The sequence below is a fragment of the Osmerus mordax genome, chromosome 13 (genome assembly GCF_038355195.1).
Source record: "Osmerus mordax isolate fOsmMor3 chromosome 13, fOsmMor3.pri, whole genome shotgun sequence".
NCBI classification, from domain to species: Eukaryota; Metazoa; Chordata; class Actinopteri; order Osmeriformes; family Osmeridae; genus Osmerus; species Osmerus mordax.
Genome location: NC_090062.1, coordinates 17,385,737 through 17,410,930, shown reverse-complemented (window position 1 = coordinate 17,410,930; position 25,194 = coordinate 17,385,737). Strand labels below are relative to the sequence as shown.

Genomic DNA, 25,194 nt, shown 5'->3' with positions numbered 1-25,194 from the left:
GTATCACCATGTAAAGTCCTGGTATCACCATGTAAAGTTCTGCTATCACCATGTAAAGTCCTGGTATCACCATGTAAAGCCCTGGTATCACCATGTAAAGTCCTGGTATCACCATGTAAAGCCCTGGTATCACCATGTAAAGTCCTGGTATCACCATGTAAAGCCCTGGTATCACCATGTAAAGCCCTGGTATCACCATGTAGAGCCCTGGTATCACCATGTAAAGCCCTGGTATCACCATGTAAAGTCCTGGTATCACCATGTAAAGTCCTGGTATCACCATGTAAAGCCCTGGTATCACCATGTAAAGCCCTGGTATCACCATGTAAAGTCCTGGTATCACCATGTAAAGTCCTGGTATCACCATGTAAAGCCCTGGTATCACCATGTAAAGTCCTGGTATCACCATGTAAAGTCCTGGTATCACCATGTAAAGCCCTGGTATCACCATGTAAAGTCCTGGTATCACCATGTAAAGTCCTGGTATCACCATGTAAAGCCCTGGTATCACCATGTAAAGCCCTGGTATCACCATGTAAAGTCCTGGTATCACCATGTAAAGTTCTGCTATCACCATGTAAAGTCCTGGTATCACCATGTAAAGCCCTGGTATCACCATGTAAAGTCCTGGTATCACCATGTAAAGTTCTGCTATCACCATGTAAAGTCCTGGTATCACCATGTAAAGCCCGGGTATCACCATGTAAAGTCCTGGTATCACCATGTAAAGTCCTGGTATCACCATGTAAAGCCCTGGTATCACCATGTAAAGTCCTGGTATCACCATGTAGAGCCCTGGTATCACCATGTAAAGCCCTGGTATCACCATGTAAAGTCCTGGTATCACCATGTAAAGTTCTGCTATCACCATGTAAAGTCCTGGTATCACCATGTAAAGTCCTGGCATCACCATGTAAAGTCCTGGTATCACCATGTAAAGTTCTGCTATCACCATGTAGAGCCCTGGTATCACCATGTAAAGTCCTGGTATCACCATGTAAAGTTCTGCTATCACCATGTAAAGTCCTGGTATCACCATGTAAAGCCCTGGTATCACCATGTAAAGTCCTGGTATCACCATGTAAAGTTCTGCTATCACCATGTAAAGTCCTGGTATCACCATGTAAAGCCCTGGTATCACCATGTAAAGTCCTGGTATCACCATGTAAAGTTCTGCTATCACCATGTAAAGTCCTGGTATCACCATGTAAAGTCCTGGTATCACCATGTAAAGCCCGGGTATCACCATGTAAAGTCCTGGTATCACCATGTAAAGTCCTGGTATCACCATGTAAAGCCCTGGTATCACCATGTAAAGTCCTGGTATCACCATGTAGAGCCCTGGTATCACCATGTAAAGCCCTGGTATCACCATGTAAAGTCCTGGTATCACCATGTAAAGTTCTGCTATCACCATGTAAAGTCCTGGTATCACCATGTAAAGTCCTGGCATCACCATGTAAAGTCCTGGTATCACCATGTAAAGTTCTGCTATCACCATGTAGAGCCCTGGTATCACCATGTAAAGCCCTGGTATCACCATGTAAAGTCCTGGCATCACCATGTAAAGTCCTGGTATCACCATGTAAAGTCCTGGTATCACCATGTAAAGCCCTGGTATCACCATGTAAAGTCCTGGTATCACCATGTAAAGTTCTGCTATCACCATGTAAAGTCCTGGTATCACCATGTAAAGTCCTGGCATCACCATGTAAAGTCCTGGTATCACCATGTAAAGTTCTGCTATCACCATGTAGAGCCCTGGTATCACCATGTAAAGTCCTGGTATCACCATGTAAAGTTCTGCTATCACCATGTAAAGTCCTGGTATCACCATGTAAAGTCCTGGTATCACCATGTAAAGTCCTGGTATCACCATGTAAAGTTCTGCTATCACCATGTAGAGCCCTGGTATCACCATGTAAAGCCCTGGTATCACCATGTAAAGTCCTGGCATCACCATGTAGAGCCCTGGTATCACCATGTAAAGTCCTGGCATCACCATGTAGAGCCCTGGTATCACCATGTAAAGCCCTGGTATCACCATGTAAAGTCCTGGTATCACCATGTAAAGTCCTGGTATCACCATGTAAAGTCCTGGTATCACCATGTAAAGCCCTGGCTGTGTGGCTGCCTGGTCAGTTGTAGAGCCGACAGGCAGCACTGCAGATAAATGTTGTCCATCGTTGGAAACAGCAGAGACGCCGTACCGACCAGGTTAAGTGAATATCCCCCACAGCCATGGGAAGGAGCTCTCTCTCTCAATCCCTCTCTCCTTCCTTCTCACTCTCTCTCCTAACCCTCTATCACTCCTGCACTCTCAGTTCATATCCTTCTCTTTTCTTCTCTCTCTCAATTTTCTTCCTCTCTCGTTCTCTCTCCCTGTGTCTCTCATTCCCCCTCTCTCTCTATTTCTCAATCTATATCCCTCTCTCCTTTCCTGTCTCTCTCCTTTCCTGTCTCTCGGAATGTATATCCCTCTCTTTGTCTCTCCATCTCTCTCTGTCCATCTCCCTTTCCCTCTTTCTCCATCTCTCTCTGTCCATCTCTCTCTCTCCTACTCTCTCTCTCTCTCCTTCTCTCTCTCTCTCTCTGTCTCTCTATCTCTCTCTCTCACAGACTGCTATTTCCCTTTCTTATTAAATACATGTTCAGTTCCTTCCCTATTTAGATGGAAAGTCATTTTGGCCTCTTTTATAGAAGGGTCATAAAATATATAGTGGCTTTTTTAACACTCTGCATAACATTTACATTTTCTATTGTATAAATGTGATCGGTCTGACGTGGAGCTGAATAAAACATTGGTGGCAAAAGCCATTTCTTAGGTGACATTTGGACCCCTATCTATCATCAGGTTTTTTATATGCAGTCAGGGGAACAAACGCCGGTCAAATGTTTAAATGTGGCCTCCCGTATAAAATTTAAACCCCCGCTTTCACATTAACACCGCCGGCTAGTCGGTGGAAATGCCTTTTCTGTGGAGATAAGAGAAGAAGTCAAATGGAAATGACTAGCAGGCTGTTGTGAGGATGGGGCGGACGGGGTGGGGGGTGGGGGGGTACGGATGGAGGAAATTGAAGCATGTCAGTAAAATTAGAAAAAGCCACTTCCACCATCGGGGAGAAAATGTAGATATGACACCGGCTGGGATTGTGAGATGTGTTTAAGCGGTACACGATATCACACGCCATTTTCTCCTTTCTCCACCTCCAACTTCTACCCCCCCCCAACCCTCGAAATCTGATTTGAAACGGGCTAGAGCGGCCAGGGGTCAGCCCTTATGTGTTTTTGTTTTGATTTAAATTGTTTTTGAATTGTAATATGAATAATAAGATGGCGGTGGTTTTCCACGGTCGAGGCCGTGGTGAGAAGGATCTGGGACAGGTGTTGGACCAGACCGGCTCGCTCTAAAGAGAGATTATTTTCATGGCTCCGTTCCAAACCAAAAAAAACTCCCCCTGCCCCCTTCCCTGTGTCCTTGTTGATTCCTTCTCATGGATCTGAGGGATTTCAAGTGTTGGCACCATCGTAACAGCCTCACCAGGGCTTAGTCCTGGGTTTGGGGGTTCCAACACTGGAAAGCAGGAGATTTATTCTGACATTTGTAGGAATGGAACCAGGCTGTTTGGTTCAGTGGAGACTGCTGTGTGGGTCTGGGCTGGATGTATTGCACATGACACCAGGCACTTGCAGCTGATGATTTTAATTTCATCATCCTCTCACTAAACAAAACCATGACTTCATCATAATCCAGACACACCAACCCTAACGGGGCATACAGCCAGCATGGCCTCTAATCAAACCAGTCCTCTCACTAAACCAGTCCTCTCACTAAACCAGTCCTCTCACTAAAACTAGCAGCTGCCTAACATATCTACTTTCTGACTGACAATGCTTGGATATTGGGGGTCAGATGGCTGAGCGATTAGGGAATCGGGCTATTAATCAGAAGGTTGCTGGATCTTTCCTTATTTTCTACTGAATAGATGAAGTCCACTGTGTTCTCTCTGCCCCTGATCTGTCACCTGCAGTTTAGCGCTCAACCTGCTGCTCAAGAACAGCAGCCTAGGTTCAACGTTAATTAGGCCTACTTAACAGTTATCCATTGCCTCAATAGCATTGTAATGTACAGATTATAGCCTGTATTAATATTCAACAAGTATATCATTTGGTGTGTATGGATAGGCTATAACTCTCTCTCTATAAATTATTTGACTGCAGATCAAAGGGTTCGCAGGTTTGAATTCCCCATATGTGCGTCTGCGGGGAAAGTCTCCCAATCCGAAATCAATGCACGGTATTCTGATTTAATAAGCAAACACATGTCACTGCTACATTTGAGAGGTAATCGTTTTAGTGACATCTTCCTGACTTGTTGCAGCGTGGACAAACGAGGAGGAATATGCAGTTCACAGCGCAGGGACCACACTATTGAGTTCTAGCTCATGGTTTCAGTGAATGAAATCAATAGCTCACATATTTGCCAACTCTTTCCCCGTAGCGGAACAGGCAGAGATGTGCAACACTCAAAAACATTTGCGTGTCGCTGTTGCTGTCATGAAAAAAAAACTGTCTGGTAAAAACGTCGAACATTGCCTCTGTGTTTGTGAAAAGCGTGAATGCTACGATTTGTGCAACAGAAGGATGGACGGCGACACGAGAACGCGTATTCCGAACGAGAGCGCGCGTTTGCGCGCAACACGACAGAGACTCCGTGGACGCGCACGGGGGGCTGTGCTCTGCTCTCTCTGCTCTCTGACCCCAGTGGCTGTCCCATCTCACTACACCGCTCCCCGGCGCTGTCAGATCGAGGCTGCTCTCTCTCTCCCTCGCTCCCTCTCCCCCTCCGCCTGTCTCGTTTCCGCACGAGCCAGCCGAGGTCCCCTCGGGTCGAAGGTTCTGCCCTGTCCGCTCAGACTGCAACCCCCGCCGGCCGCTGAAATCTGCATTCTCCTGCATGGATCCACGTTCTTTGACAGCTTAGAGGGCAACCCCGGGACGCGAACCGGCCAGAACGAAGGTAGATACAGATTCACCTTTTCGTACAGCTTTGAAAATCGCAGGCATAGAAGGAAAAAAAGAACATGACACAATGCCGTAGGTTAGAGGTGCCTTGTCATTTACAAGGGAGAGCAAGAGGTTAGTGCGGCGGATCGCTGACACGGATCACCCCCGCTCTGCATACCTCGAGCCACAAGCAGAGTTCATGCCTTCATAGACCTTTTGTGTGTTATTGAAAACGGCAACGTTATAGAAATCGGCGCGTAGATCGTAATGCGTGGTATGATGAGGGTCAACGTTCTCTCCCCTTCTCTCCATACGGGCACAAGCCAGCAATATTTTTTTGTCAGAGTGCATTTATATGTCAAATGGCGTTTTTTGTCTTGAAGTTACAAGCGAGCAAGCTTGTAATAGAATAAAGACGCGGCCAGACTCGGTGCGCAAGCTATTGTAAAACCATTAAACGAAGCTTAAGCGTGAATTTTTAAATGCATGGCAGGTTTTAGCAAGCTATGCTACTGTAGCTGTTGGTTGCAGCAAGCCATAGGCTATGCCAAGGTACGTGCCAAGTGCAGTAGGATATTACAGAATATACATCTCTGTAGCTAATTCAACCACACTTCTCACTGTTTGCTCCAACATATTAATTTTTCAACTGAGTGCTTCAAAGAGAGGCGAGTAAACTTGACAAGTGGCAATGTAGAATACAAAGAAAATGATAGTGTATTGCCTGTATTATTTGACTGATAAGCCGTAGGAGCAGTACAATTTCTTGTGTGTCCGAGGCCTAAGTTGTGCAGCACCGGAGAGGGATTCGCCGTAGGGAACCGTTATGAGCTCTTAGAATCCTGGATAACCGTAGCCTAGTCCTACGAGTTGCTACAATGTTTAATTCTAATAATTTCTTCAGGTGATGTTTACCGGAAAACGTTGTTCCATTGCAAATCATCCACTCGTACAATGTTTCTGGTAGATAGTCTTAAAACAACCCCCCTCTTGAACTCGCCGTTGTTCTGATTTCCCCGTGAGTGATGGACGTGTAAAATAAGGGTATGTGGCCCTTGCATCAGCGTGACAGCATGCACGAGGTCTCGTATAAAAAAGCTTGCAGGTGCGATATCAAGCCCACAGTGGTTACTTACTACAATCAATCAGGAACTTGAGACAAGAGAGGGAGCAGGGTCGAGGGAGGTACAACCGCAGAACCGGTGAGCAAGCTGTTACCAGCACGCCAAATTGCCTTCCTCTTCTGGGTTTTTTCCCTCTCCGGTAAACTATCCTTTCATTAGTTATTTTATATAGCTAATAACCTTTAATTTTCTCATTGCAGAGGAAATTGTTGGATAATTTCTAAATAACGTTATGTCAGTCAAATAACGTATTTTGGCAATCCTTTGAATTTGCAACTGTGTTCAATGAAGTACTGTGTTAGCTGTAGAATGTTTTTTACATTAAAGTCTGTTAATGCGTTTCACTGTTAACATCCTGACGAAGGCCGTGAGGTCCTAAGCTGTTTTAAAAGGCTGGATTCTTTACTTTAGAGCATGGACCATATATTAAAATCGTTAAATTGGTTAATGTTTACTTTCAATACTATTTTATCTCAATTTGGATTTTTATTTATTTATTTGTAGACTACATGTTGTCCGTAATTATGTCTAAACTATGAATCATCGCCTAACGGGGATTATGTTTCACATAAGAGCACAAATGCATTTGAAGAAATCAGCCCCTCGACCACTAAAATGCAACACACTGAATTCAAGCACTTTTAACAGGAATTACTGGTTATGTATTGGACAAAAACAATTTTGTGGTATTTCTCTGATATTTATAACTCTGTTTGATTGTGAAAAAGGTGTACTTTTAACATTCCACAAAATAATGGTTAAACATGTATTTCAGGCTGATGATTAAGCATATGTTTAACAATAGAAAAGTATATACACAAAATACATATACCTATTCTAAAACATAAAATCTTAATGAAGAGAAGGATCTTCCCACAGGATATATAGAAACCTGCTTGGGTTTACCTGTGTTATTTAAGATCTATAACCCAGGGTTTACTTGTGTTATTTAAGATATGTAAAAAAATCTACTCCTTGGTCTCCTGCTGTGCCACATGCACCATCTCCATGTTTCCTCAGATCCACCTGCTGTCCTCCTGCACTGCTGCTCCTCCTTCCTTAACCCCCCCCCCCCCTCCCTCCCCTCTGGCTCCAGACTGTGAGCGGTCCTGGTCCAGAGCGGTCGACCTGCAGGTGTGGTTCTGCTGTGCGGTACTGAAGGATGAGCAGGGGGCGGGCCTCTCTGGGATCGCGCTAGCCCTGTCTGATGTCCGAGGGGCGGAGATGGCTCACGGCAAAGTTACCATCGCGGTGGATGAATACAGCTCCAACCCCACTCAGGCCTTTACACACTACAACATCAACCAGAGCAGGTTCCAGCCTCCACACGTACACATGTGAGTACACACACACATATGCACACACACACCAGTGTGTGTCCAGGGAATCAGTTAGCAGGGCCGTGCAGGAGAGCTGTGAGGACAGGTGGGGGACCTGGTCTGGGGGGCCTGGTATGGGGGCCTGGGCTGGGGGGCCTGGGCTGGGGGGCCTGGGCTGGGGGGGCTGGGCTGGGGGGCCTGGGCTGGGGGGCCTGGGCTGGGGGGCCTGGGCTGGGGGGCCTGGGGGCAGGGTTTCTGTCGTGGGGTAGCTGACGATGTGGGTGCTGCATTGTTAGGGTCACCCTGGGTCAGCCAGCGAGAGATGAGAGATGCAACACTGGCGTTCTATCCATCTATCCATCTATCCATCTATCCATCCATCAATCCATCTATCTTTATGTCTGACAGGAGATGACAAGCTGTAAATCAAAGTCCCTGGTCAAATGCTTGAAACGCATTCCTCCTTCCCTGCCTCCTTCCCTGCCTCCTTCCCTGCCTCCTTCCCTGCCTCCTTTCTTCCCTACCCTCCGTGCAGCGGTCCCAGGTCTGACATGATCTGTCTAACAGTGTTAGGGTTAGGGTTAGGTTCGTTCTGCTCAGAAATAGTTCAAAGGAAGAAGAAGCCTCAGACAAACACGTCTTTTTTTATGGTTTTTGACAAAACCCAAATGTGTGAGTGCAGAGGAGGCTCGGGCGTCTTCTCAGAAGGCCGTCTGCAGAGCTCTGTGTGTGCAGGGTCCAGATCGCTCATCTTAGATGGATGTTTCATGTTGATCCTCCTGCCCGGTGATATGGTGGGCAGCTGTAGTTTGGTAGACAGAAAATAGTTCCTACATTAAACTGCTCACAACAAGCACTGTGGATTATCTTGAGTGACCTGGTTAGGATTTATGGAAAGAGACAGAGCTGTTGAATAGATTTTTAGGGGCACTAACACTACAAGCAGAGAGCCATATGGCTCATCCTATTCACAGTAAGAGAAGGCAGATATCTGTACAGCCGATATATCTCCAAAACTCTGCAGCTCACAAAAACAATCTAGATAAATAGGAGGAACAATATACATTTTGATGGTGTGCTGTTCCTTTTAAAACCCTGACTTCTAACTATGAAGGCAGGAATCTATATCTGTTTGTCTGTGAATTGATTATCTTGAGAACCGGACACTGTACGAAGTTAAGAATCTCACGCTGCTCATTCTTATTGTTATTTTTATATATATTTTATATTTAAATTGTTGTATACTTAGATTGTTTAGTTCTTAGAAATAGTTAAACTTTTGTACTTTTACTTAATTTAAGATTCGTATATGTTTAGTGTTTTTCACCTCCCTGCCACAGTAAATTCCGTGTTTGTATAACATACATGGCGAATAAACCGAATTCTGATTCTGATTCTGAATCTGATCACCCGGTGTGTAAATCAGGACCCAGGGATGCAGTGTGTAGTTCCTGGGGCCCAGGGATGCAGTGTGTAGTTCCTTGGGCCCAGGGATGCAGTGTGTAGTTCCTTGGGCCCAGGGATGCAGTGTGTAGTTCCTGGGGCCCAGGGATGCAGTGTGTAGTTCCTTGGGCCCAGGGATGCAGTGTGTAGTTCCTTGGGCCCAGGGATGCAGTGTGTAGTTCCTTGGGCACAGGGATGCAGTGTGTAGTTCCTGGGGCCCAGGGATGCAGTGTGTAGTTCCTTGGGCCCAGGGATGCAGTGTGTAGTTCCTGGGGCCCAGGGATGCAGTGTGTAGTTCCTGGGGCCCAGGGATGCAGTGTGTAGTTCCTTGGGCCCAGGGATGCAGTGTGTAGTTCCTGGGGCCCAGGGATGCAGTGTGTAGTTCCTGGGGCCCAGGGATGCAGTGTGTAGTTCCTGGGGCCCAGGGATGCAGTGTGTAGTTCCTTGGGCCCAGGGATGCAGTGTGTAGTTCCTGGGGCCCAGGGATGCAGTGTGTAGTTCCTCTTTTTGGGGATACAGTGCTGAATGTTGGTATTTCTGCAGCTTCCTATGAGGGGTTTGTGGAGATGGATTCCTCTGATGACCGCTTGTGTTCGGCTTCGGACCCTGAGAGCAAAGATGTGTTTAGATAAATACATTAGTCTGTTTCCTGGACTCCTCAGAGCGTTCACTGTTTCAGTCTTCCATTCTTTCAACACACACACACACACACCACTCAGACACCACACACACACCACTCACTCACACTACACACACACTCACACACACACACACACACACACACACACACACACACACACACACAACTCAGACACCACACACACACCACTCACTCACACTACACTCACACTCACACACACACACACACACACACACACACACACACACACACACACACACACACACACACACACACACCACTCAGACACCACACACACCCCTCACTCACACTACACACACACTCACACACACACACACACTACTCATACCCGACTCACACACTACTTACACACTACTGACACACGCACATACACACACACACACACACACACGCACAGACACGCACACACACCATACACACACACACACACACACGCACAGACACGCACATACACACACACACACACACCCCCCTCCCCCACCACGTAGGAGTACAAGTGCTTATAGAATCCACGCCATGTTCTGGGAAAGTAGAGCTTGTTTAGATTGGGGAGATAATGATCAGATTGACCCGGGGGGGGGGGGGGGGGGGGCTAGCCACTCGTCGGCATCCACTCTGTTTAGACATAAATAAAGGTGCTTTTCCCCCAGAACCAGGAGAGACGTTGAGGGGGTCTCAGGTCGGGTATCCACTAATGCTTCTCCCCTATCCCCTGCACTAGGAGCCCCTTCACAGACGCCATTTAGATTCTTGTGGCTCTGATTGTTGCAGCGTCTCTGCTGTGGAGGAGAAGGGACTAGGCCGTGACCCACATATGAAAACATACACACACACACACTGTTTCTCTGTCTCTCCCTCTCTCACACACACACTGTCTCTCTGTCTCTCCCTCTCTCACACACACACTGTCTCTCTGTCTCTCCCTCTCTCACACACACACTGTCTCTCTGTCTCTCCCTCTCTCACACACACACTGTCTCTCTGTCTCTCCCTCTCACACACACACTCTCTCTCCGTCTCTCACACACACTCTCTCTTTCTGTCTCTCCCTCTCACACACACACTCTCTCTGTCTCTCCCTCTCACACACACACTCTCTCTCTGTCTCTCCTCTCACACACACACTCTCTCTCTGTCTCTCCCTCTCACACACACTGTCTCTCTGTCTCTCCCTCTCACACACACACTGTCTCTCTGTCTCTCCGTCTCTCCGTCTCTCCGTCTCACACACACTCTCTCTCGTCTCTCCGTCTCACACACACTCTCTCTCTGTCTCTCCGTCTCTCCCTCTCACACACACACTCTCTCTCTGTCTCTCCCTCTCACACACACTCTGTCTCTCTGTCTCTCCCTCTCACACACACACTCTCTCTCTGTCTCTCCCTCTCACACACACTCTGTCCTCTCTGTCTCTCCCTCTCTCTCACACACACACTCTCTCTCTCTGTCTCTCCCTCTCACACACACTGTCTCTCTGTCTCTCCTCTCACACACACACTGTCACTCTGTCACTCTGTCTCTCCGTCTCTCCGTCTCTCTGTCCTCTCCGTCTCTCCGTCTCTCCGTCTCACACACACTCTCTCCGTCTCACACACACTCTCTCTCTGTCTCTCCGTCTCTCCCTCTCACACACACTCTCTCTCTGTCTCTCTCTTTCTCTCTCTTTCCCTGTCTCTCACCCACACACACTCTCTCTCTCTCTCTCTCTCTCTCTCTCTCCCTTCTCACACACACACTCTCTCTCTCCCTCTCACACACACACACACACTCTCTCTGTCTCTCCTTCTCTCTTGCACGTACACACACATATGACTCTGTCTCTCTCTCTCACACACACGCATACAGACTCTCTCTCTCTCTCTCTCTCTCTCCTCTTCTCTCTCTCTCTCTCTCTCTCTCTCTCTCTCTCTCTCCCTCTCACACACACACTCTCTCTCTCCCTCTCACACACACACACACACTCTCTCTGTCTCTCCTTCTCTCTTGCACGTACACACACATATGACTCTGTCTCTCTCTCTCACACACACGCATACAGACTCTCTCTCCTCTCTCTCTCTCTCTCTCTCTCTCTCTCTCTCTCTCTCTCTCTCTCTCTCTCTCTCTCTCTCTCTCTCTCTCTCTCTCTCTCTCACACACACACACACACACACACACACCACACACATGTGACTCTATTTCTCTCTCTCTCTCACACACACACACACACACACACAGGACAATGCATACGAGACTCCATCAGTGGTAATTACTCGCTAATACTTCGGAACGCCCAGCCTGACCTCCCTCCCCCCTCCCCCGCCCCCCAGCCTGACCTCCCCCCCGGGGGCGGGGGGAGGTCAGGCGGGGGGGTGGGGGGGAGGTCAGGCGGGGGGGTGGGGGGGGAGGTCAGGCGGGGGTCGGGACCGAACCCAACAGAGAGGTGGAGGTGTGAGGACTTAAGATCAGTCGGCCTTCATCCAACTATTTTTTCTTTCTCTGTCTCTCTGTCTCTCTTTCAGTTGGTTTTAAATACTAATATATACAGTATAAATATATACACACACACACACACACTCTCTCTCTCTTTGTCCATATTTACGACAGAGGCTACAGTAGAAGAGGTAGAAGGATGTCTGTGTGTCAGCAACACACACTGTCTCCACCAGCTCTGTACAGGAGAGAGACCAGTAACACACTCTCTCCACCAGCTCTGTACAGGAGAGAGACCGGTAACACACTCTCTCCACCAGCTCTGTACAGGAGAGAGACCGGTAACACACTCTCTCCACCAGCTCTGTACAGGAGAGAGACCGGTAACACTCTCTCTCCACCAGCTCTGTACAGGAGAGAGACCGGTAACACACACTCTCCACCAGCTCTGTACAGGAGAGAGACCGGTAACACACTCTCTCCACCAGCTCTGTACAGGAGAGAGACCGGTAACACACTCTCTCCACCAGCTCCTGTACAGGAGAGAGACCGGTAACACTCTCTCTCCACCAGCTCTGTACAGGAGAGAGACCGGTAACACACTCTCTCCACCAGCTCTGTACAGGAGAGAAACCAGTAACACACTTTCTCCACCAGCTCTGTACAGGAGAGAGACCGGTAACACACTCTCTCCCACCAGCTTTGTACAGGAGAGAGACCAGTAACACACACACTATCCACCAGCTCTGTACAGGAGAGAGACCAGTAACACACACTCTCACCAGCTCTGTACAGGAGAGAGACCAGTAACACACACTCTCCACCACCTCTGTACAGGAGAGAGACCAGTAACACACTCTCTCCACCAGCTCTGTACAGGAGAGAGACCAGTAACACACACTCTCCACCAGCTTTGTACAGGAGAGAGACCAGTAACACACACTCTCCACCAGCTTTGTACAGGAGAGAGACCAGTAACACACACTCTCCACCAGCTTTGTACAGGAGAGAGACCAGTAACACACACTCTCCACCAGCTTTGTACAGGAGAGAGACCAGTAACACACTCTCTCTCCTCCAGTCAGAAGGGTTTAGTCTGAATATAGGAAATGTAGAAACGGTTTGTGTGCTGTTAAAACTCTTATCTATTATTCTGATTTTTTTTTTATTCATTTGGTTGGGTCGGTTGTAGACAGCATCCTTTATCCTGCCTTCAAGTCTCAGAGCGGGAACAGAAACTGGTTGCATCATCATCATTTCGTTTTTTTTGTTCGTTCCGTCCGTTTCAGATATGCCTGCTTCTTCTCCAGATGCCTTGTTAATGACTCGCACTCTCTGAATAATTAAAGAAGCTCATAAAAGTGTGAATCATTTAACGACGTGAGACCGAACGCTGCCTGCGAGCGAGCGAGCACATATGTGCAGCAAGAAGGAAGCGCTAACACGGAGGAGAAGAAAGGAGGGAGAGAGAGACAAAGAGAAATACTGGAAGGGAGAGAGCGATGTGTCTTGACAGAAATACTGTATGTAGGAGAAGGAGAAGCTGTTTACAGGATACTGCATCTGGGAGCATCAAGTCTTAAATCTGGTTGTGTTTTACTGTATGAGGCCCTCTGCGTGTCCGGCCACATCCAGCCCTCCTCTCCTCTCTCTTTTTAACACCACTTCCATCCATCCTCACATCCCTTTCCTCATAATTATTTCTCCCCCCATCTTTTCTGTCGCCTTTCTGCATTCTCGTATCCTCTCAGGCTCTCTCTCTCGCCCTCCCTCTCTCTCGCCCTCCCTCTCTCTTTCCCACCCTCTCTCTCTCTCTCTCTCTCTCTCTCTCTCTCTCTCTCTCTCTCTCTCTCTCTGTCTCTCTCTCTCTCTCTCTCTCTCTCACACTCCCTCTCTCTTTCTCGCTCTCCCCCTCTCGCTCTCACCCCCTCTCACTCTCCCCCCTCTCTCTCTCCCCCTCTCTCTCTCCCCCTCTCGCTCTCCCCCTCTCTCTCTCCCTCTCTCTCTTTCCCCCTCTCTCTCTCCCCCTCTCTCTCTCCCCCCTCTCGCTCTCCCCCTCTCTCTCTCCCCTCTCCTCTCTCCCCCTCTCGCTCTCCCCCTCTCTCTCTCCCTCTCTCTCTTTCCCCCCTCTCTCTCTCTTTTCTCTCCTTCCTTGTATCTCTCTCTCCTCGGCTGTTGTGTTTTAACCCCCCCCCCGTCCTGGAAACTCAGTTCTGTTCCTGGTTTGTGTCTTTTTGTTCCTGTGTTCCTCTGCGTCTCCAGAGCCAGAATGGAGGCTTTTGAAAGAGGAGAACCCTTCATTAAACCCTCTCGCTCTCTCTCACCGCTGGCGCTACAGCGACGACTGGGGGAGGGGGGGAGGGGAGATGGGGGAGAGGGGGGGAGGGGAGATGGGGGAGAAGGGGGGTAAGTGACAGTTGACATTCAGCAGGTCTGTTGTTGTGAGACTGAAGTCCTTTTGATGTCCTCAAGATGCTGGTCTCAGGAACGCCATGATGTCACTTCCCCTCGCCGGGCAGACGACCCACCTGGTGTGTCCTGTCCCAGCCCGGGCCCCCCCCCCCCCCCAGGGGGCTGTCGTCAGAGTGGTCGGGGCTGGGCTCTGATGAATGCAGCATTAGCAGCAGCAGTTTCTTCCTCTGTGAAACGCCGGAAGGTTTCTATCCTGCTGATATGAACACAGGCTTTGTGTGCCCTATGTCTCCTAATGGAGGGAGAGATATTAGGGGGGAGGGGAGGAGGGTGCTGATTGGATGAATGGAGGTGGAGGGAGGTGCTGATTGGATGAATGGAGGCGGAGGGAGGTGCTGATTGGATGAATGGAGGCGGAGGGAGGGGGAAGGAAACACTCAGTCACACGTTTATTTGAATGGTTTTCTTTTTTCAGTTGGGGTTCCACTTTTCTGCATCTCCCCTCTCTCTTTCTCTCTCCCTCTTTCTGTCTCTCTCTCTCCCTCATCCTCGCTCCCTCATCCTCTCTCTCTCCCTTTCTCCTTCCCTCTCCTGTGTTCATTTTGTTCCTCTGTAGTTTATTGAATTAGTGTAGACAGCTGAAACGCCCAAGATAAGACAGACGCTCTCTGCTCTTCTCAGAGAAACGATTTTGCTCTGTGGATGAGTGAGCCTGTGTGTGTGTGTGTGTGTGTGTGTGTGTGTGTCTGTGTGTGTGTGTCTGTGTCTGTGTGTGTGTGTGTGTCTGTGTGTGTGTGTCTGTGTGTGTGTGTGTGTGTCTGTGTGTGTCTGTGTGTGTGTGTGTGTGTTGTCTGTGTGTGTGTGTCTGTGTGTGTGTGTGTGTGTGTCTGTCTGTCTGTGTGTGTGTGTGTGTCTGTGTGTGTGTGTGTGTGTCTGTCTGTGTGTGTGTGTGTGTGTGTGTGTGTGGGGGGGGTATATATGAAAGGCTACCAATATGTTTTGATGTTTCACCTGGAAGAGCAGTATAGTGGTTGTTAGCGACGGTAAATATTTGTTACAATCCCAGAGATGATATCTTTAATTTGACCCTCAGCTCATGTTACGAGCACACACACTTTTTTGCACTAACGTGTTCATGATTAGCCTCACACACACACACACCTCATACACACACACACACACATACCTCATACACACACGTCATACACACACCACACAGACAGACACACACCATATACACACACACACTCACACACACACACATGCACATGCTGTGCAGTGGTGTAGTTCTGAGGGAAGGTGATAAGGGGAAAGGTCCTTTTTCATTGCTTGATCTGCACCGTGATGATGCTATCCTTATCAAAGGCTGTGCTTGCAGTGTGTGTGTGTTTGTGTGTGTGTGTGAGGAGGGAGTTCATCTCCTCCCTCCTTCTCTCCTCTCCCTGCTCACTCACCCACATGTGATCAGTGTCTATTATATCTCTGAAAAGATGCAGAGGTTCATTCAGAGCTGATGCTCTTGAACTACATGTGAACCTTGTTATTGTTTTTTTTTTACTGTGAATAACAGCAATACTGTTCATGCTTTTCATTTACAGATATCTGAATTGACCGTGGTTGTGTTTCATGGATTTTAAAGGGATGTTCTGTAACACAAACCATTACATACATCTCAAACCTTTTTAAAGTGAATATAATATCTTGTATTCGATCCTCTGTGGGAATGAACATTCCTATAGAGCCTGAATAATCACCCGTTTATGTACTACAGAGAGCAGGTGGACTACAGTTGATTAGTGATTGACATTTGCTCTCTGACCTAAAGGTTGTATGCTGTGGCCATCACATTAAGGGGGTTATTGACGACAAATACATGGCAACCGCAGTGCAAGTTAATTGGCAATGAATCAGAGTGTAGGGAAGAAGGAGGAGGTGATTCTAGCTGATCTAGTGGCGCACGAGAGAGGTTGTAGATGCCCCTCCCCCCAGCTGTGATTGACAGGTTCCCCAGCCTCTCAGAACAGTTGGCAATGCCAAGGCTGTTCACCTTTGACCCCGACTGGAACGGGGAGGTGGGCACGGGGTGAGGGTAGACCTGGGGCCTCATTTATTTTAAGTTTGCGTAGGAATTGTTCTTACTTGAATAGTTGGAATATAACTTAACTTCTAGGAGATTATCCTTAATAAATCTCACCTGTTCTTAGTCTAAGCTTGGGCCCAAATAAAAGTAGTTGCATACGAAACGCCCCATATTATCTAAATTTGTTGAATTACCAACAGTAAAAAGTGAGCTAACAAGTTCAACTTGAAATTGGTAATGAAAATGGAGCAAGAAAATAAAGGAAAGAAAAAGAATTTTTGCAAAACGAAATTGAGGTTTTGGAGGTTGAGTGCAACCACAAAGTTTGATTTGGAACACTTAGCGGTGCTTTGACCAACAACAAAAATGATATTCTTTGGGAAAAGGTAACGATTGCTGTTAACGCAGCATCTTCTCAGAGGCGCTCGTTGGCAGATATTTTTAAAAAGTGGTTTGATCGAAAATCAAGTGCAAAAAAGGCCGTAGCCGAACACAGGCGAGACATTGCTGCAACTGGAGGTGGACAAGTTGAGACAAGCGTTTCTCCCATGCAATTAAGAATTGCAGCAATTATTGGAGAAACATCGCTGTCTGCAAGTGTGTCATTGGGAGACAGTGACCTAGTCGCAGGTCCTACCGTGTCCAATTCACCGTCTACTCGTGGTCAGGTTGAAGTTAAGTAGATTAATAATTAGATTTTCAACAGTGTTGTCACCACTTTATTTGACAGGAAATTACAATCTGCTCTGATGCAGTCGTCGAATAATTCCATAACAGTTGCAGTGAGTGGAGACAGTGCCGGAGTCATCATGGGAGAGGCAAGTCTTCCCCACGCTGCGACCCACAGTGAGGCACCACGCTCCCGCGCCACATCAAGCCGTGAGCCAAGGGTCCTGACAGAATCAGTCCTACAGAAACAAGACAAAATCATCAACTCCATCAAAGAAATAAATGAGAAATTAACTGTCACTGCACTCAATGACATTAATCAATCCATACAGCAACTGGTTAACTGTGCCAGTCAAATGTTAAATAAATGAGCTAAAGGCATACGGGCTGTTCCTTGCTTGATGTCATGCTTGATGTCATGCTTGATGTCATGCTTGATGCCCAGCAGATGACAAACAGAGCCACCGGCCTTTCAGAGTTCCAATTGTGCGCTCCACGATCGACCTTGTGCGACTGTGTGCAGCATTATAGGCTCTCTCCTGTGCCGTCACAGGAATGGTCAAAGGAGTCATCAGCCTCGGTTTCAATGGATATCCTCTGTCTCTGACAGGGAGACTCATATAGGTAAATAGAATACACTAATGGCAAGTACTTGATGCCTGGGCAATACATACCAATAAGCCAGCCATCCTGAACAGCTCCCTCCTCTAAGCGAAGGCCAACGTTGCTGTTCTGCAGAATGAATGAGTCGTGCGTTCCCCCCGGCCATCTCGCCACCACATTCAACGAGACCTTTTGCGCATCCGAGATGATTTGCACATTAATTGAGTGGAAGCCTTTTCTGTTCCCGTAATTGAACTCGTTCAGGGATGGTGCTTTAATTGCAATGTGGGTGCAGTCCACCGCTCCAATTGTGTTTGGGAAGCCGTCGACCGCAAAGAAGCCTGGTTTGACTTCTACCTGTTGTGCTACAGTGTATGGGAAAAGTATGTACTGACGGGATCTACTGATTATTGCATTTAAAACAGCAGGCATCGTTAGGCTGATGGAGGGTGGTGAGATGCCAGTCCGATCAGCAAGCTCACGCTGAAAAGTGCCCGTCGCCAAGATACCCAAGGTGGATAGCAACTGAATGTGCACTGGAATGTCATTCGTTCTCCTTGTTGGTCTTTGTAAAGTTGGTCTTAGATCCTCGCATCATTCCACTGAAATGGGTTTAGGGAAACGATATCTGCTAATGAGCCACTCACTACTTTGTGCAAAAAAAGTCTTACCTGTCTCTAAAAATGTGCTCTTGACTAAATGCAGAGTGCATTTAGTCCACTGCTACGCTGACGACACGCAGCTGTACCTGTCGTTCCCCCCGACCGATCCGGGGATCTCAGCTAGGATTGAGGCCTGCCTCACAGACATCTCCGCCTGGATGACCGAGCACCACCTCCAGCTGAACCTCGCCAAAACAGAACTTCTCATCATCCCGGCTAAACCCTCCATCTCCCACGATCTCTCAATCACCCTGGGATCTGCGACGGTGACCCCTTCATCCTCTGCCAGGAACTTTGGGGTTACCATGGACGACGAGCTCTCCCTCACGGCCCACATTGCTGCGGTCTCCCGGTCGTGTAGATTCACCCTCTACAACATCCGGAAGATCAGGAGATACCTGTCTGAGCACTCCACCCAGCTGCTAGTCCAAGCACTCGTCCTCTCCAAGTTGGACTATTGCAACTCTCTGCTCGCTGGTCTCCCAGCATGTGCAACCCGCCCTCTTCAGAGGATTCAGAACGCGGCGGCCCGCCTGGTCTACAATCTACCCAGACGCTCCCATGTTACCCCGCTCCTCATCTCTCTCCACTGGCTACCTATCATGGCCCGTATCAGATTCAAGACCCTGGTATTGACCTTCCGAGCAGTGAACGGGACTGCACCCGTCTACATCAAGTCTCTCCTGCAGCCTTACACCCCCACCCGCCACCTACGGTCTTCTTCAGACAACCGCCTGGTGGTCCCACCGCTCAAGACCGCCCGGTCCCAACACAAGCTCTTCTCCTGTCTGGCCCCCCAGTGGTGGAATCAACTCCCCACCTCCATCAGAGACACTGACTGTCTCTCCACCTTCAAGAAAAGGCTCAAGACGCACTTGTTCCGGGAGTACAACGGTACTTAGGAACGGTTCGCTTGACCCGATGTTAGTTTCCTCAAGGATCACAATGACTCTTGCTTAGAGACTTGTTGCTCTTGTGGTTAGTGGTAACTGATTTAAATTTTTTGGTTCTCGCTGTGATATATTGTTTTATTACTGTTGCTTGCTTTTTTTTCCACAGGTACACTTGCACTTATAGCTGTTCATGTTGTTTGGTTGTGACTTGTTTAACTACATGCTCTTATGGTTCTTCCCTTTGGCACTTACTTTGGTTGTTCACAATGTGTGCTTCATGTTTTGGCTACTCGCGATGTTTTTTGGCTATCTTGTTGTTATGATCAGTGACCTATGCACTTTGTAAAGCTCTCTCTTGGAAGTCGCTTTGGATAAAAGCGTCTGCTAAATGAATAAATGTAAATGTAAATGTAAATGTGCAGCATCTTCCAGCACAGCTAGATCTGCCATCTTCTCTTAGATATTCGTGTTAATTGACTGTCTTTTATAGTGGTTCACGAGCATATTATTGTTACCTTACACTAAATTACATAAATTCGAAAATATTAGCAACTCCCCTTATGGTGTTTAATTATATCATTACATTATTTCATGAATTCAATATTTCATGGAAATCCCTGCGAAATGCTTTCATTATTGATTTCCATCTTATAGGCCTACATAGAGTTGCCGTGTTCACGATGCAATTGCCTTGTTTCACCACTTGGAATTGTTCGTACTCAGCTGCGCATAGTATTGACCATTCTTAGATTTACGCACACTTTTACGCACAAGAAATCTCTTGGCATGATAAATCGCAACTTTTGCGTAGATTCATTCGTACGCACGGTTTACGCACATGTTAGTGCGTAAGAACGCCCCTGGAAGCTGTCTCCATCACCCTGCACTCTCTGAACACACCAAACCATGGATCTGTTTCTGTGTCTCTCTGCCTCCCCCCCCTCTCTCTCTCTCTCTCTGCCTCTCTCTCTCGCGCTCTCTTCCCTCCCTCTCACTCCCTCCCTCTGCCTCCCTTTTCTTTCTACCTCCCTCTGTCTGTCTCTCTCTCTCTCTCTGCCTTTCTCCCTCTCTACCCCTCTCTCTCATTCTGTACATCCTTCTGCACCTCATTGCTCCTCTCTTTGTATGACTTTACCTCTCTACCTCCCCCCTCTACCCCCCCCTCTCTGCTGTGTTCTCTAGCGGGTGGCCCTCCCCTGTTCCCTGTCCCCGCCCACCAGACCAAATTGTTGCTGATTATCCGGTTACTGAGAGCGTTCCGAGCCCTGCGTCAAGTACCCACCTTTCTCCTCCCTTCCTTTCCTTCTCTGCTCCATTCCCATTGCGCTTGTCTTTAGCTTAGTGGGTAGAGCATCTGACTGCAGATCAAAAGGTCTCAGGTTCAAATCCACCCCTGTAAGTAGCTTTAGATAAGTGTCTGCTTAGTGAATGCATGATATTATTTCTTTACTGAACCACGTAAGCTTGAAGTAAAACAAGCAGAGCTCTGTGATGAGAGTAGGAGGGGAGGAGGGGAGGAGGAGGAGAGGAGGGTGGGGAGGAGGAGGTGGGGAGGAGGAGGAGAGGAGGTGGGGAGGAGGTGGGGAGGGAGGAGGAGAGGAGGTGGGGAGGAGGAGGTGGGGAGGAGGAGGAGAGGAGGAGAGGAGGAAAAGGCAGGAAAGCGAAGTTGAGGAAGGGAGGAGGAGAGGTGAATGGAAGGGAGGAGAGTAGAGGAGGAGGGCTCTGAGATAAGACTGCAGGCAGTGTGTGAGAGGAACACAAGGTTCTTTATTACTGCTGGAGGAGGGTTAGCCTCAGGAGGAGAAGCTGAGTAGAACTCCGGGAGGAAGATATGCCAAGAGATCTGACCTCCTTATCTGCTCCCAGCGCAGTGTCACGCCGGAGAGAGCCCAGCCGGTGACCTCTGACACTGTTTACTTGTGTTTTTCCAAAAGGCCGACAAGCCAAGTGTGCTGTCAGAAGAAAATATCCTCTCTCTGCATTTCTCCCTCTCTTCTCCCCTCCCTCTCTCTCTCTCTCTCTCTCTCTCTCTCTCTCTCTCTCTCTCTCTGTCTCTCCTCTCTCTCTCTCTCTCTCTCTCTCTCTCTCTCTCTCTCTCTCTGCCTCTTCTCTCTCTCATATGACACATGCTCCAGTAACAGGGTCTGTGTTTCCTCCAGAGTGCTACAGATCTGAGGTCTGGGTCACACAGGCTCTCCTGTGCAGATCTTAGTGCCACTGAGGGCTCTCCTGTGTTCTGGTCTCCTCATATTTATCCGATTTTTTTTTTTCAACTTTCAAAACCTTTGAGGGAAAACTTTTTTCCACACAAACAGTGAGGAATATTATCGGAAAAAAAAATTGCACAAAAAAATATTGCATAAAGGCGTCTGTTAAATAAACATGCAGTTTTGGAGGGTCAGTGTGAGTTTTTTTTGCCCTCGCTGGCAGACAGGCCTGCTGTTTCAGACCTGCAGTCAGCTGTTTATCTCCTCCTCTCCTGTCTCCCCACCCCTCGCTCCAGTCTCATGAAGATGGCTCTTCTGGAAACTCTGCCAGAATGACCGTCTGTCAGCTTAGAATCCACACTCGCTTCTCTCTACCTGGCATATACCCGTGATGCAAGAGATGAAAATTGGCTGGTTTATTGCCATTCCTTGTACCTAACAATTCCATATCTGCAGTGGGAGTTGGCATGTGTGTGCTTAAACCTCTCTACCTTCCAGAGAGGTTCAGTATTATTATGTTGACTCCCTGGAAACTAATTGATAGGGGCTGCAGGTATTTGCTTTCATTCTGCAGTGGATTCAATCTCAAAGAGGAGAGACTTTTTTCTCCTCTTTTTACTTTGGTACATACCAGTCTGCCCTGTGTGTGTGTGTGTGTGTATGGTTCTGCATCCATGCCTCTTCAATAACCACAACTGTCGAATCCTCTGAAGCCCACGATGTCTCAACCTTCCAAGGCCTAAATCTAATCACATGCTTGTGTGTGTGTGAGTGTGTGCCCGCATGTGTATTGCCCATGCTTTCTCTGCTCACACACACACACACACACATTCAGTGACTTATTTATTGCGCCCAGTCAATAACAAATCTAGTTTTCTGTGCTGCTGGGTTTTCATTAGATTTTCTCTGGGTGTGTTGGAGCTTCCAGAGAACCATGTCTCAGTTCAGCCACATCAAGCAGCCTAGCGGAGGGTCTGTTATGTTGGGCCAGACACGCATACACACACTCACTCACAAACACCCACTGCAAGACACACACTCCACTGCAAAATACACACATACACTCCACTGCAAGACACACACACACTCCACTGCATGACACACACTCCACTGCATGATACACACACACACAGGCATGCACACCACTGCAGGACACTCACAAACACTCACACACACTCCACCAGGTTCAGAATGCAGACAGGTCAGACCATGCCCAGTTACCGAACTTTTTGTGTTGAAACGTTCGGTACGAGGGTTTCGGTTCAGTACACATGCAGACTGAAAGATTTGTTGGACAAATCCTGTTACATATGGAAAATAGAATGTGTGTTAAATTGTGTGAAATGCAGGCCTGATGTTTTCAGTGCCACCACGCGCGCAGACCTTAACGACTTAACATGGAAACGTGCTGCTGCCCCGCCCACTTCCACAGAAAAAACTAAGATAAGATATATTAGGCTAGCTGTGATATGCCTGGCTAAGAAGACACCACCGAATATGTGTCAGGTATTTTTCCGTTCAAAACTATCATATTTTATTATGATAGTTTTAGTCAATTAAAAAAAAATGTTTGAACGAAATGTTTTCTAGCATTTCTATTGCTTTATCATAAACGTGGCTAACGGTAAACACGGCTATCTCCAGCCTCACAGTCTGGTTTCAGGAGAATTAAACTTTTCCCATTTACAAGGCTAATTCCAAGCCTGTTCGTCAGACGAACCGCAGGCCGCTGCTATTGAAGCTCTTATTTGTGGAGCAATTTCCCCGTAGGCCTATTTGAGTATGTTTTCTTGAAGAGGATGTCCTTTGTGTTCAGATGAGCCGTCCATTTCTCCTCGTCTGCCAAATCACAGGGCTTTTCCTGCTGTGAAATCTTTCATTTTGTTCGGGAGACGTTTGTATTTTTCCTATTTCTTGTATGTTTATCGTGTAACCTTGTGTGAAAGTTTTATTTTGTGTCTATGTGTGTCTCAGATCGGAGATGGGAGTGTTGATTAGTTGACTAAAGAATGACATCTCTCCGTAATGAAATAATGGTGCGGTTGCAGAGTGCCGGGGATAGCGCCACGCCTGACTTCAATTACTGACAAGATTTTCACTCTCTCCTTTCAGTCAAAGAAAGAGAGTAGCCTGTCTTTTTCTTCCTTTATAGCACTCCCTCGCTCGTGTTGAGAGAAATAAATAAAAGGGCCGGAACTCTTAAGTAATTTTTTTTCTTCTTTTTTCTTTAATGGACTGAAATGCATAAAATCACTATGCTTTCGCCAATCCTTAGTCCGTTTCTCCCTTTCCTCTGAACACTTTGGCGCTGGGTGGCTTTCAGCAGGCAAATAATTGATCTGAAGAATGCATCTCTCTGTCTGGGTTTAAATGTATTTTTTGGATGTGGAGAAAAATACTAATTCGCTTTCACACCGGTTTACATTGAGCATTAAAATAACAACCATTTATATTTAATTCACAACACTTTAAATAATGTTTATTTTCTGGGGCGTACGTATGTATTTTTTCAAGACGAATTAGCCAACCTTGACGGTTTTTATACTGCTTGGAAAACACACAATGAAACAGCTATTTCGGTTTGGTTTCGGTTGAAGTATTTGTACATTACAATTGATTTAGTTTTACAGATTCATCTCAAGCGACAGACACATATTCAGTTTATAACCATTTTGAATGTTTCATGGGCTTCTCTGCTGTGCTTTCTTCAGTATTTTCGAGTCACTTTGCAGAAAAGCATCTGCGAAATGAATAGTGTGACTGTAGGATCATCTCTAAACTGTTAGCTCAGTGAAGGTGTTTTAGGTTCAGGTGGAGTTGCTGTACATTCCACAACTAACACACACACACACACACACACACACACACCACACACACACACACACACACACACACACACACACACACACACACACACACACACACTAACTGACCTCACAACTCACTGCTCCACTGGAATGTTGCTACTGTATGACTAAATCTTTTTCCTCCCTCACTTTCTCTCATTCCAATTTTAATCTCCCTCTGCCTCCCACCTTTTCCTCTCTCTCTCTGTCTCTCCCTCTCCCCCCCCCCTCCCCCCCCCCTCCCTCCCCCCCCCCCCCCTCTCTCTGTCACTCCCCCCCTCCCCAGGGTGGACCCTATCTCTTATGACACGTCCAAGCCAGCAGGCCACACAAGGTTTGTGTGTGTGTCGGACACACACTCCCGTACGGACGGGGTTCAGATGCCGTACGGAGATGTGCTGTTGCACACTGGAGACTTCACTGAGCTGGGGCTGCCCTCCGAGGTCAAGAAGTTCAACGACTGCTAGGTAACACACACACACACACACACTGCACTCACAGACTGCATACATACACACATACACACACACACTGCACACACAGATACATCCACTCTGCTCCCACACAGATACACACAGCACAGACCACACACACCGTAGCACACCCAGTCAGACACGCACACAGAAACACACATACTCACGGACAGATATCGCACAGACATACACACACCTCTCACTCACACACACAGAGGGAAGGTGAAACACAGGCTGGGGTGGGACAGCGGTAACAGGAGAGAGTGTGTGAGAGAGAGAGAGAGAGAGAGAGAGACAAAGGGAAACAGAGGGAGTGTGTGCGTGTGTGAGAGAGAGAGAGGGAGACAGAGGGAGTGTGTGTGTGTGTGTGAGAGAGAGAGAGA

At 47.6% G+C, this 25,194-nt stretch overlaps 1 protein-coding gene across 1 annotated transcript; it reads left to right on the top strand.

The window, feature by feature from the left end:
* The first annotated feature begins 4,916 nt into the window (after window positions 1-4,916).
* Window positions 4,917-24,805, top strand: mpped2a (metallophosphoesterase domain containing 2a). The gene is made up of 3 exons (XM_067249480.1): window positions 4,917-5,020; window positions 7,228-7,468; window positions 24,625-24,805. The coding sequence occupies exons 2-3, from the start codon at window positions 7,356-7,358 to the stop codon at window positions 24,803-24,805; spliced, it is 294 nt and encodes a 97-aa protein (XP_067105581.1). The 5' UTR covers window positions 4,917-5,020; window positions 7,228-7,355.
* The last annotated feature ends 389 nt before the right edge of the window (window positions 24,806-25,194 follow it).

Coding starts and splice junctions, on each gene's coding strand:
- mpped2a (XM_067249480.1), top strand. CDS start 7,356: ATGGCTCACGGCAAAGTTACCATCGCGGTGGATGAATACAGCTCCAAC. Junction 7,469..24,624: donor CAGCCTCCACACGTACACAT/GTGAGTACACAC, acceptor CCCCCTCCCCAG/GGTGGACCCTATCTCTTATG.